Source organism: Cetorhinus maximus, chromosome 7 (assembly GCF_964194155.1).
Source record: "Cetorhinus maximus chromosome 7, sCetMax3.hap1.1, whole genome shotgun sequence".
Lineage (NCBI taxonomy): Eukaryota > Metazoa > Chordata > Chondrichthyes > Lamniformes > Cetorhinidae > Cetorhinus > Cetorhinus maximus.
The window spans coordinates 146,372,470-146,385,384 of NC_135885.1; the positions used below are offsets into that span (position 1 = coordinate 146,372,470).

Here is a 12,915-nt window from a genome sequence, read left to right on the forward strand (position 1 = left end):
AAATTTGACAACAAGCCACATGAGAGATGAAGGCAGATGACCGAAACCTTGGCCAAAGAGGTAGGTTTTAAGGAGATAAAAGCAAAACACTGCAGATGCTGGAAATCTGAAACAAAAACAAAAATTGCTGGAAAAACTCAGCAGGTCTGACAGCATCTGTGGCGAGAAAGACAGAGTTAATGTTTCGAGTCCGTATGACTCTTCATCAGAATTCAGGTTTTAAGGAGCCTCTGAAAGGAGGAGAGGGAGGTGCACAGGTTTAGGGAGGGAATTCAGAGTTTAGGGTCCAGGCATTGAAGACATGGCCGTCAATGGTGAAGCGTTGGAAATCGGGAATGGTGGAGGAGCGCAGAGATCTCAGATAGTTGTAAGGCTGGAGCAGGTTATATGAGAACCTAGAGGGGTGAGTTAGGTCATGGAGGGATTTAAATGCGAGGCAGACCGGGAGTCAATGTATATCAGCGAATCAGGGATGGTGGATGAAGAGGACTTAACAATTAGAACATGGGCAGCAGGGATTAGGATGTGCTGTAGTTTATTTAGGGTTAAATGTGGGAGACCGGTCAGGAGTACTTTAGATGGATGATTCAGGTGAGCTGAGGCAGGAGTGGAGAGGGTGCATTACAAAATATTTACAGAAGCAGGGGCCTCAGCATAACTAGTCTATGCTGATGGTGATAGTAGGCCGAGGCAATGGAGATAAGGTGGGATTGGAGGAGGCCCAAAAAGATAACAGCTCAAGCATGACTCTGAATGTAATCCTTATGATATACAAAAACCAGGAGTTACACAGAGTGCAGTGTACAAAGCCCTGCTCTGAGCTAAGCTGCAGCTGTACCCAACATCCTCACAGTTCCATATTGTTGGCAAAATAGCTGAAGTAAATGAAGCACAGTTGGCAGTCATGGTGGTTTAGGAAATGGCTGAAGGATGGGAGTGTGGGATTCTGGCATTGTGATTGTTTCCCCCTTTTCCCTGCTGCTCAATACCTCAGTTTATTCTGCAGTATGTATGTCCCTGTGTTTGGGGTCCCCTGTGAAGGCATGAATCATTCACCATCTCTATCAATTACTTCAAAGAACCTAACCCCATCTAACACCAACTCAACACCGCTGACCCCCACAACCCCTCACCGACCAACAACCCCGATCCCAATCCATCTCCATCCCAATCCAACTAAACCCTACTCTACCCTACCCTACCCCCCCAGCCCCACCCCTACACCAACTTAACACACTCCTCCAAACCCAACTGCCCCCACAGCAAACCCAACCTATGCTACAACATTCCCTTATTCACCAGATAGACTGGCTCATTTTGTTTTCTCTAATCTGGTCAGAGGTAGCTGGGAGGTTTTAAAAGATTGATTCCATGGGGTTTGGACAATTCTGGGAATACCTCGTTTATTAACTGTCCTGACAAGGTTACTGTGAGTAGACTTAAACTGTTGTAGTCACTGGGCTAATGGTGTTAAGTAGCAAATTCCAGGATCCTGAACCAGCAATGATGATGCTGGAACGATAATATATGTCCCAATGGGAGGAAACCGTGGAGGTGATAGTGTTCCCTGTTGTTGCTGCTCTTGTCCTTTTGGTGGTGGATTTTGCAGGGGAGGAGAGGCACAATGTAATCTTGGTGAGTTGCTGCAGTTTTAGACTGTATGTGCTGTAGCCATGGTGCGCTGATGGAGAGGGGATAGATACTGAGTCCAGTGACAGGGACATTGATCAAATCTGATCTATATAGTGACGTTACATTACTTTAAGTAATAATTTCATAAGTGAGCGTCAGTAGCCTTTAAACCAAACCTTCTGTTGAAGGAAGGGTCAGATCCAAATATATATCTGTCTTTTTTCTCCTCTTGGATTGCAAAGCTTGGGGTGAAATATTCACTGGGTTCACGAGTGAAACTGTAGAAATAAAAAGAAGACATACAAAGTTATATTCTGATAGACATGAATGATTATCCAGTTGCTTTTGTGCTGTACAGCTAATTAAATGGTTGTGTTCTGCAGATATTGGTGTTGGAAGTGATTCAGTATGTGCCCGCCACCAATCCCATCATATCAAGTCAGTTGATTCTCTGACAGGATCACATTTATCACTTGGAAGAACTTCAAAAAACTTCCCTGGAAAATATCGAAGTTTGGTGAGTGGATGTTGAACCTGAGGGTGGAATCTCAAAGTAAGGAAATAATTGCAGAGAAAAGTAGGGTGAGAGAAATCTCGCAAATTGATTCTCTCAATGGGTGGATGGTTGGGAAGAGATTGCATCCGTATTGCCAGGCCCTCCTCCTAGTGGGTAAAGCTTTGTGGTGGGAGCCCTGCTTCATAAAGTGCCCTCCATTGGCCCCACACCTCACCCTACAGTTTCTCAGCTGAGAATTCTACTGAATAGACTTTCCACAGATGCCCTACTAACCACTGTACTTCTCTAACAAAACAGGAAATTGTTAGAAAGGTGTGATGCTTAACCATTCCTGGGGCTGTACGACCTTTATATTTTTCTCCTTAATTACTCACCCAGTATCTTTGGCTGTTACATTTAATAAGACAACTTCAGCTTGATCTTCAGGATGACATTTTGATATGCCTGAGCTGAAAAACTCCCTGCTATTCTCCCAAGGTGGCTCTGATACCTGGTCTCTCATCCCTGGTACAATTCTAGTAAATCCCCTCTGCACCCTCCCTAAGGCCTAATACCTTTCTGCAGTGTGGTACCCAGAATTGAGCACTCGATCCAGCTGAGGTCTAATCAGTGATTTATATAGCATGACTTCCTATTGTAAATATTCTGATCAAGGAATGGATGCTGATTTCATGAAATATTTCTCTCTCTCTCTCTTTAAGGACATGACTGATAACAGTAATCATCACATGTTGGTGAAAGCAAAATTCAACTTTTATCAGACCAATGAGGATGAGCTCTGCTTTACCAAGGGTGATGTTATCCATGTGACCAGAATTGAGGAAGGGGGATGGTGGGAGGGGACACTAAACGGCAAAAATGGATGGTTCCCCAGCAATTACGTGCGAGAAATAAAACCTAATGGTAAGTTGTCAAATTGAATGACAAGTGGATCAGAAATTTTCAAATACCTCAAAAAGCAACAGAATATTTTTTTGTGTAGTAGTTTCCAACCAAGTTGGGAGAGCGATTTTCAGAAACTTGCTCTGCAATCACCCCCTGCAGGCTAGAGTTTGCAGTTCAAATGTTACAAGGAAATGTTTACATAAGCAGTTCCAATGTTACATATTGACATAAGAAAGTATGCATGAATGGTGAAAGCAGGAAGTGTGTGCACAGATGAGATTTTTTGAAGTTATTGTACAACTAAGTGGTTGCCCATTTAATTAAAAAAACACAAACTAATGATGGTGCGTTGCAAAAGGAACATCCCCCATTACCTCTTTCCCTGAGAAATGGTGGTGAATCTTATTAAACCATTGGCTTGATGCAACTGAGTGGGCTTCTAGTCCACTTTAGAGAAAACTTAATAATAATTGATGTGGGGTGGGAGCCACTAATAGGCCCAGATGGCAGGTTTCCTTCCCCAGGGGACATTTGTGAATCTGTTGGGTTTTTAGAATAATCAAAAAACAGCTTCATGGTCACTTTAACTGAGACCAGCTTTTTATTAGTAGATTTTTGTGCCGAGTGACTGCTGAACTTTCTGTGGTGCTATCTTTTGGGTGAACTGCTGAGGCCCTGTCTGCCCTCTCAAGTGGACATAAAAGATCCCATGGCACGATTTGAGGAAGAGCAGGGGAAGTCTCCTGTGTAAATAAAAACAGAAAATGCTGGGAAAACACAGTAGGTCTGGCAGCATCTGTGGAGAGAGAAACAGGGTTAACATTTTGAGTCCGTATGACTTCTTCAGAGCTAAAGAGAAGTCTCCTGGGTATCCTGGATCAGTATTTATCCCTCAGCTAACATCACTGAAACAGATTATCTGGCCTTTTTCACATTGCTGTTTGTGGGATCTTGCTGTGTGCAAATTGGCTGCTGCACTTCCTGGAATACAACAGTGACTGTACTTCATTTGCTGTAAAAGCTTTGGGACTTCCTGAGATCATGAATGGTCCTCTAGAAATGCAAATTCTTTCTCTATTTTAATAACACTGTCCTGTTTGTGTGTGCCATCACAAGGACCTGTGGCTCAGTTTTGGGGGATTAAGTTATTAGCACAAGTTGCTTCACTTTGACCTCTTTCTACCTTATCAACACCTTTAATCATTTTAAACAGCCCAATTCGATCACCCCTTAATCTTCTCTACTCAATGGAACACAAGCCTAATCCATGCAACCTGTTTTCATGATTTAGCCTTTCTAAGCTCAGTATCGTTGTGATGAATCTGTGCTGTATACCCTCCAACGCCAGTATCTCCTTCCTGAGGTATAGGTGCCCAGAATGGAACGCAATGACTCCACATGGGATCTGACCAGAGTTTTATCTAATTAGCATAACTTCTACCCCTTTGTATTCCAACCCCATTGAGATAAATGCTGACAATCTGTTAGCGTTTTTAATTATTTTTTGTACCTGTCTACTAGTTTTTAATGATTGGCAATTCTCTCTGCTCATCCACAGTTCCTCATCCCTCTTCATATGGAAAATGCACTAAGCTATCTTTCTCAGGTCCAAAGTGGATGACCTCGCACTTTCCCACATTAAACTGCAGCTGCCAAAGTGTTTTGCATTTGCCTAATCTGTCAGTCTCAGTTGAAGGATAGCACCTCTGACAATGCAGCAGTCCTGCAGCCCAACTGAGCTTTGCAACTCATAACTTGATGTACTGGAACTGATGTTAAAGTTGCAGTTTACAAAGAGACGTGAGTGGACATTTTCAAATAATAAGCCTTAGTCTACCCTGGAACTCCCTCCCTAACAGCGCTGTGGGTGTTCCTACAGCACATGGACTGCAGTGGATCAAGAAAGCAGCTCACCACCACCTTCTCAAGGGCAACTAGAGAGGGTCAATGAATGCTAGTGATGTCCACGACAAAAAAGCCCTGTCATGAATATTAATTGTGAGGTGGCTACATGGAGTAACCCTCGTAGACCCATGAAGCAGTGCAGCCTGGCCTGGACAGGGCAGTTGTCAGTGATGACCCTGTGAGCAGGTCTGGACTTGTGGCTGACACTCCCACTTCCCTAGGTTCATGGATCTGGTGACATGTACTTTGATCAAACCACTAGATTTTCACCAGAAAGATGATGTCAGTACCAAATCAGCTGCACTTCAACAGCCTCTACTTTGAAACTCTTTGGAACCAGGTCTGAGGGCATGAAGCAAGGAAGTGCTGCCTAGTTTGTCCACACAGGCTGCAATAAACCAGGCAAACATGATGTTGAGTTATATTGCCAAATCACACAGTTCAGTTCTTGTGAGATGACACTGAAGAGGCATCATGTCCTTAGGTCACAGCTAGAGTGCTGGCTACACTTATGCTCACTAGCTTGTCGATAGAGACATTGCAGAGGAGAGTGGCAAGGCTGGTTGCTGGTGATATAGAATGAGCAAGAACTTGATGAGTTGGGGCTCTGCTTTCTCAGTTATGAACCCTTTGGCACCTCAAGTGGTACAGTTGACCTGAGAGAGTTTGTAGGTATTGATGCAGGACAGGTTGGTACATCTCTGGATGAGCAATATGATGGTGCTATGATTTTTTTTCGTTACATTTGTTCTTGAGCATCACTGGCAAGGCCAGCATTTATTGCCCATCTCTAACTGCCCTTGAAACTGAGTGGCTTACTAGGCCATTTCAGAAGGCAGTTCAGAGTTAACCACATTGGCCCTGTTTGGTAAGGAAAATGTGAGAAGCAAGAGTATCTCTTGTCAACCCCATTCCCCTCTCATCGTCCTTCCCTTTTAACCTTATTGGGAGCTTGCTGTGTTTTTTTTCTCAGGTTAATTGATGACCTTGAGCTGGCCAGGTTTCAGATTCTGATTTTATATTGTGGGTTGAACGTTTTGTGCTGATGTTCATTAATTAAAAGCTTGGCAACTGATTCATTCTACAGAGAAGCCGGTCTCACCAAAGTCAGCAACATTGAAAAGTTCTCCAAAAGGATTCGAAACTCCTCCAATTAGCAAAAGCTACTATAATGTGGTAAGTAACACATCCTGTTTGTGTTGAATGGGATTTGGTGCTAAAATCTGGTACTTTGGTGGCATTTTGACATAGCCCTCAGAGTAAGGAGCTATTTTGAAGCCCCTGTGTGTTTTGCCCCAATGTATATTTGTTTCTATGGGAAGAGATAGCAGTGTGATAGTAGAATCTGAAATAAACCTTTCTGCAATGACATCGCTGATGAAAGTTACTTAATGTCCTTTGTCGTAAGCTTTGATTGAAAAAGATCTCTAGCAAAATGTGTCGGTTACTTAACAGGCAAGAACTTTGCTAATGAGTTTGTGCAAAATGTGTATAGGAACATAGTTTATGGAAAAAAATGCTTTTTTTGGGGGCAATTTATGATGGAAGCAGTTTAAGCACACAGTTCTGTGAAGTGTTATATCCATCAAAAACATATTGTGAATTTAAAATGGGCTTCAGTCAGACGTCTTTTTAGGAGTTCCTTTGCCAATGGTGTGTAATAAATATCATCAATGTTAACTTGTTTTCTGCAGCATCTTTAAGGTAGTAAAACATCCCAAGATACTTCACAAGAGTGTTAGGAAACAAGGTTTGATACCGAGACCTCTAAGAAGACATTAGGACAGGTGACCAAAAGAGGTCAAAGAGGTAGATTTTAAGAAGCATCTTAAAGGGGGATGCCGAGGTAGAGAGAGGTGGGAATTCCAGAGTTTAGCACCCAGGCAGCTGAAAGCAATGGTGGAGCGATGGAAGTCAGGAATGAGCTGGATGGCGGAATTGAAAGAGCGCAGATATCTCAAAGGATTGGTGGAGGTTATTAGTTTCAATGAAACATGTTCTGCTTTTGTTGCTGAGACTTTATTTAGGAATTAAACTGACCAGGTTTACTTGGATATTTCCTTGGGTTTGTGAAATAATGACGTATGCAAGTTTGTAACGGTGGAGGGGGTTGGAACTGCCCTGATTGCTGTTCACACTGTGTCCATTTTAATGATAGAAACTATTAGCATTCAGATTACCCAACTGCTGTGAAAAGAGTAGGTTCTACACAGGATCCTCCTGCCCCCAGTTCAACGCTGGATGCCTGCTGTTGACGCTCGATACTGTACATCTAAAGTTGATGAGCAGGGAGATTTTCTGAACAGTGTAAAAATATTGCTTTGATCTGAAATATCCTTCAATGAAGCCTGTTTCTGCTTCAGAGAAATTGAAGTGTATGTCAGGACAGCTGACTGAGAATGTTCACTTTGCTCATTGAATATAAGGCGTGACTTTGATTCCATGCTCCATCAGAAGGGTTAGCGTGCAATGTGCTCCTCGCATTAACATCTTCTGGTTCCTATAGTGATGGCCTTCATGGTCTGATTCAGTTAGTCTGTTCAGTTTACCCCCAAGTGGCTACTCAGCAGCTTTTTATAATTGCTGTGGTGTATGGACACATGAACAATGGAATCAGATGGACAGGAAAAGCCAGCTGGTCCATTGAGCTTGTCTTGTCAGATAAATGAATATTTTGATTCCCAATGCCCCTGCACCAGCCAACAGCCCCCAACATCTTCAGCACATGTTGCCCCGATGGCCCTCGGTGTGACAGGATGCTGTGTGTCATTGACTCACTTTACACTCGGCTTTCCCAGCTGGATTCACATTAGACAAAACTGTGGGACATGGAACTCCATGGACAGCATGCTCTCTCTCTCTCTCTCTCTCTCTGAATCCTGCCTATTTTTAATTTCCGTAGGGCTGGGACTGAGATTAAAATTTCTTTCAAGTTTCTATGGAAGGAATTCCTCATTGCTTTTGAGCTCAGCAGTGTCAATTTCTGGGGCCGGAGGCTGTAGGTTGATTGATGTCAGAGCTGGTTGGAAGCTTTTGCACTTGACAAGACCCCAAAGCGATCATTGTGTGTGCTCTGCCCTTCTTCCTGTAGAGTCTTTGATCATTGTATGAGGCATCTCCCAGCTCCATCTTCCTTCACTAACTTGTATCTCAGCATCATTACACAGAAATATGTACAATTTAAACAAATGGGAATATTTTCTTCTTGGTGAGATGAGGAGCTGTGGAGCAGCAAAGTGAATTGGGAGACCATGCACACAAATCACTAAAAAGGAATACACAGGGACAAAGAGGAATGGAAGAGTCTAATGAGATGTTGACCTTTAGCTTGAGAAGCTAGAATACAAAGGAAAGGAGGGTGTGCCTCAGTTGTACAGAGCCTTGGTCTGACTGGGTTCAGTTCTGGGCATTGCGCCTCAGTAAGGGTATATCGGCCTTCGAGGGATACAGTCCCATTTCACAAGAATGATACTGGGACTAAGAAGGGTTAAATTATGAAGCTAACTTGCATACAGTCGGCATGTATTCCCTCGAGTATAGAATGTTAATAGCTGATTTAATCAGAGTATTTAAGATGATTAAAGGAGTTGGTAAGATAGAGGCAGAGAAACTCTTTCCTCTGTGGCCTTGTGTCCCCTCCTCCCGAGGCTCTGAAACCTGTTTCATGTATCCCCTGGTTGCGGGGTGGAGGTGGTGGGGGGAGTCCAGAACAAGGGGAGAGAACCTTAAAATTGGAGCCAGGCCATTTAGGGGTGATGTCAGGAAGCACTTCTTCACAAAGAGTAGTGGAAATCTGGAACTCTTTTCCCCCCCCCCCACTCCCAAATATTGAGGCTGGGGGTCAGTTGACAATTTGAAAACTGAGATTGATAGGTTTTAGATAGCCAAGGTTTACAGAGCCAGTGTGAGTATATGGGGTTAAGATCCAGGGCAGCTGTAACCTAATTAAATGTTAGAACAGGCGGAAGGGGCTGAACGGCCTCCTCCTGCCTAAATGTTCTTGTGAGCAAGGCTTCCTGTTGGCAACATGCGATTGGTGGTTTGACCCCGGCATTGCATTTTATAACGCTGAGCTTTGTCCGATGGGAACAGGTGCTAAATGTAGAGACTGGAAGGTTAACGTTCACTCCTGATTTTCCAACCAATAATTGTAATTGCTGGGATTTGACTTTGTAAAACCCTTTGGCTTAATTTGAGGACATTTGAAGTGGTTGTGTTGTGACTCTGTGTCTGCCAGCTAGTGACGGCTCACTCTCTATGTAGGTCATTCAGTCCCATTTTGTTCGAGGCTGTTTTTTTTTGCCTTGGGCCCTGCTTGCGAGACTGTTTGTGTGGTGTGGATGTACGAGACATGTACAGTGTGATTGAGGAAACCGCAGGGTGCTGAGCTGCTCGAGGTTTTGTGGATTTCAAATGCTGTGGCCTTGATGTGGATCAGTGAAGCGCATGTTGAAGAGTGTTGCTGTGTGGCTACAATACCCTGATGTGGAGGAGTTTGATTCAAGGCCAGTGATGTTACATGGGTTCCTGTAGCAGTCTGGACATGAGACAGACAGAGCGAGGAAATAAGGTGATAACTGTAACAGTGACAGAGAATGTTACTGATGTCCCAACAGCTGATATACAGGAGACTCTGTCCAGTGTAATTTCCCTTTGAGGTCAGGGAAGGAGGGAGTGTGTTTGAGGAATTCAACATCTTTATTTGGGATAGGTTATGATGAAGAGTGCCATAGAAGGGAACCCAGCTGCATTGATATTCAACCGGGTGTTTCAGAAACTAACAGTGAGGGTAATGGTGGGGTCAGTGAGTGGGGGCTTGGGATCAATGGTGGAGGTAGGGGCTGGATGGGGGGCCCAGGGTGAGTGACAAGCTCAAAAAGAGAGACCTGGAAAGATTTTGGTACCTGGGGTCTCGGTTACATCTGCCACATTGGACTCCTGGCTGGAATCGTGAGCTGACCACTGGAGCCCATGACCAGTGACCTGTGGGAATGGTTTCCATTACAGCAGGGCTCCAGGAAGGGATTCCTGTCGAGATAGGGTCAGCTGTGACTTCCCGGTTCAATTTCACCCCACCATCTAATTTACATGATGTGTAGGAAATGAGGGCGGAGGGTTGGTGTGGGGTGGAGTGGGGTGGGGGTGGGTAGGGGTGGGTGGGGGTGGGGGTGGGTAGGGATGGGGTGGGGGTGGGGTGGGGTGGGGGTGGGATGGGAGTGGGGTGGGGGTGGGGGTGGGGGTGGGGTGGGGGTGGGTGGGTGGTGTTTGCAGTGGACCTCAGCCAAATCAGTGGGTGTCAGCTATGGCTTCATGGGTAGCAATCTTATCCTCCGAGTCCGAAGCATTTAGGTTCAGGCTGCGCTGTAGACTCTTGAGCACAAAATCCAGGCACCCCCAATGTCAGTACTGAGGGAGCAGAGTATTGCACTGTTGGAGAGTCAGTTCTGAGGGAGTGCTGCACTGTCGTAGGGTCATTACTGAAGGAGCACAGCACTGTTGGAGGTGCAGTAGTGAGGCAGTGCTGCACTGTTGGAAGGGCAGCACTGAGAGAGCGTTGCACTGTTGGAGGGGCAGTAGTGAGGCAGTGCTGCACTGTTGGAGGGGCAGCACTGAGAGAGCGTTGCACTGTTGGAGGGGCAGTAGTGAGGCAGTGCTGCACTGTTGGAGGTGCAGTAGTGAGGCAGTGCTGCACAGTTGGAAGGGCAGCACTGGGAGAGCGTTGCACTGTTGGAGGGGCAGTACCGAGGGAGCAAGGCACTGTTGGAGCTGCTGACTTTTTGCTAAGACAATAAACTAGCTCCAAGATAAAAACAAAAAGCTAAAAGCTACTGCGGATGCTGGAAATCCAAAACAAAAACAGAATTACCTGGAAAAACTCAGCAAGTCTGGCAGCATCGGCGGAGAAGAAATCAGTTAACGTTTCGAGCCTTCATGGCCCTTCGGCAGAACTGGCAGTTCGGCAGTTCTGCCGAAGGGCAATAAACTAGCTCCATCTGCTCTCTTAGATGAATGTAAAAGATCCCATAACACCATTTCAAAGCAGAGCGGGGAAATCCTCCCAGTCTTGTGACCAATGTTTATCCCTCCCACAACATCCCTCAAACTGATTGTCTGGCCATTATCACATTGTGTAGGGGATCTTACTGAGCAGCAGTTGGCTGCCACATGAGGACAGTGACTACGTGTCAAAAGTACTTCATTGGCTATAAAGGGTTTTGGGACATCCTTAGGTCATGAAAGATGTTGTAGAATGCAAATCTTGCTTCCTTTCGGGTGAACTTCTGACCTCAGTTTATCTGCACGAGTTATCCTGTCAGCTGCTGTGCTGACAGTGTGAGGCTATAGCATGGGTTTGATGGGCCTCTGCAGGAACAGTTACAGCTCCTGGCACAGCGTAGCTTCTGAAGCTGCAAGGCATCAGCCCACTGTTCTGCTATAGCGTGCGAGAGCCAAGGAACTGCATTCCAAGCCAGTGTCAACCTGACCCAGCCCAGCTGCTGCAGACTTCACTGGTTGCATTGCAAGTGATTAATTGCCTGAAATGACAACTAGCCCTTTCCCCTGAACTTGTGGAGGTGTCAGCTGTGGCTCAGTTCATAGCACCCTCACCTTTGAATCAGAGGGTTGTGGGTTCATGTCCCACTCCCGGAAACCAAGAACTGTGATTGTACTCGAAAGAGTTGCAATCTGTGACTGTTGATAACTCGAAAGAGTTTCCTCTGAACTTGATGGTCGATCATCTCTCCGTGCTACAGTGCATGCAGGGGCGGGGGAGGAGGGGCCAGTAACAAAGTGTTGGCCCAATCGGAGGCCAGTGGTAATTTAGGGAAGGGTCTTGTGTTGTACTTGCTGCTTTGTAGGCAGCGCCACAGCGAGAGTTTATGTTGAATCGTCAAGAAGCTGATCACTCCGTGAGGTTGTCTGGTGAGTAATCCCTTTGACCACAAGTCCATCAGGCAGTGGTCTGCATGTAACGTCCTAGAGACCCTGCGGGAAAAGGAGATGATGGATCCTGTCGGATGATTCCCAGAGCAGATGGTCAGAGTTATTTGGCAGAATGCCTCATCGTTGAAAGAAGTGCTGAGATGTAGCTCGGCTCTTGGTGAGGAAGGCCCTCCCCTCCAGACCCTTCCTACACACCCGGATTCTCACACCCTCCACATGTTGCCTTTGAGGCTGTGGTGGGGATGAGACCGTTGTTCACCTCCTTGTGGAATGTTCCTTTGCAAAGAAGGTCTGGAGAGAGATGCAGGGGTTTCTGTCGAGGTTCATCCCGAGCAGTTCTGTGACACAGGACTCTGTGCTTTACAGGCTGTTCCCAGGGACACACACCGAGACAAACATCAACTGCAGCTGGAGGATCATCAACTCGGTGAAAGACGCTCTTTGGTCTGCCTGTAACTTGTTGGTCTTCCAGTGCAAAGAGTTGTCCCCGACCGAGTGTTGCAGACTGGCACATTCCAAGGTCCAGGACTAGGTGCTGAGGGACGCACTAAAGCTTGCGGTAAAGGTGCAATGGTGAAAGGTCGCTGTCTAAGGTCTTTCAACCATAGCACACCCAGGGGCTGGGAATTGTGTAGGACCCCTTGGCTGTATTCCTGATGTGGAATGTATATGCTGAATATCAAGAATATTGGCCTAAATTTTCAGCTCGGTGGGCGGGTGGGATCGGCAGACCTGGGATCGGCTGGGAAGCAGACGGCAGACTTCGCTGGCCCCCGTCCGTGATTTCACGCTGGCTGGTCAGTTAACAGCCAGCCAGCATGAAGTGCACGCTGAAGAGCTTGGTGCTGCCAGGGTGGGGGTAGGAAGCGGGCGGGCACTGAGAGAAAGCTCCCTGAAGGCAGAGAGCTGCCTCGGAACTGCAGCCCTGAAAACCATGAAATAAAGTTTTGAAAATCAGGAAAACTGTCCAAGCGCCACAATCCGGCAGCTGAACATATCGATGATAAAAAATGCTCTCCACAGATTTTTAT

The 12,915-nt window shown here is 45.8% G+C and overlaps 1 protein-coding gene across 3 annotated transcripts in view; it reads left to right on the forward strand.

Annotated features, from left to right (window-relative positions):
* Positions 1 to 12,915, forward strand: part of LOC144683069 (rho guanine nucleotide exchange factor 7-like) — a 109,367-nt gene that overhangs the window by 39,048 nt on the left and 57,404 nt on the right. For all 3 annotated transcript variants that reach the window (XM_078546095.1, XM_078546093.1, XM_078546094.1), the window contains exons 5-7: positions 2,016 to 2,149; positions 2,851 to 3,052; positions 6,027 to 6,115. In XM_078546095.1, the coding sequence (XP_078402221.1) occupies positions 2,016 to 2,149; positions 2,851 to 3,052; positions 6,027 to 6,115 (425 nt within the window). The remainder of the gene's footprint in view (positions 1 to 2,015; positions 2,150 to 2,850; positions 3,053 to 6,026; positions 6,116 to 12,915) is intronic.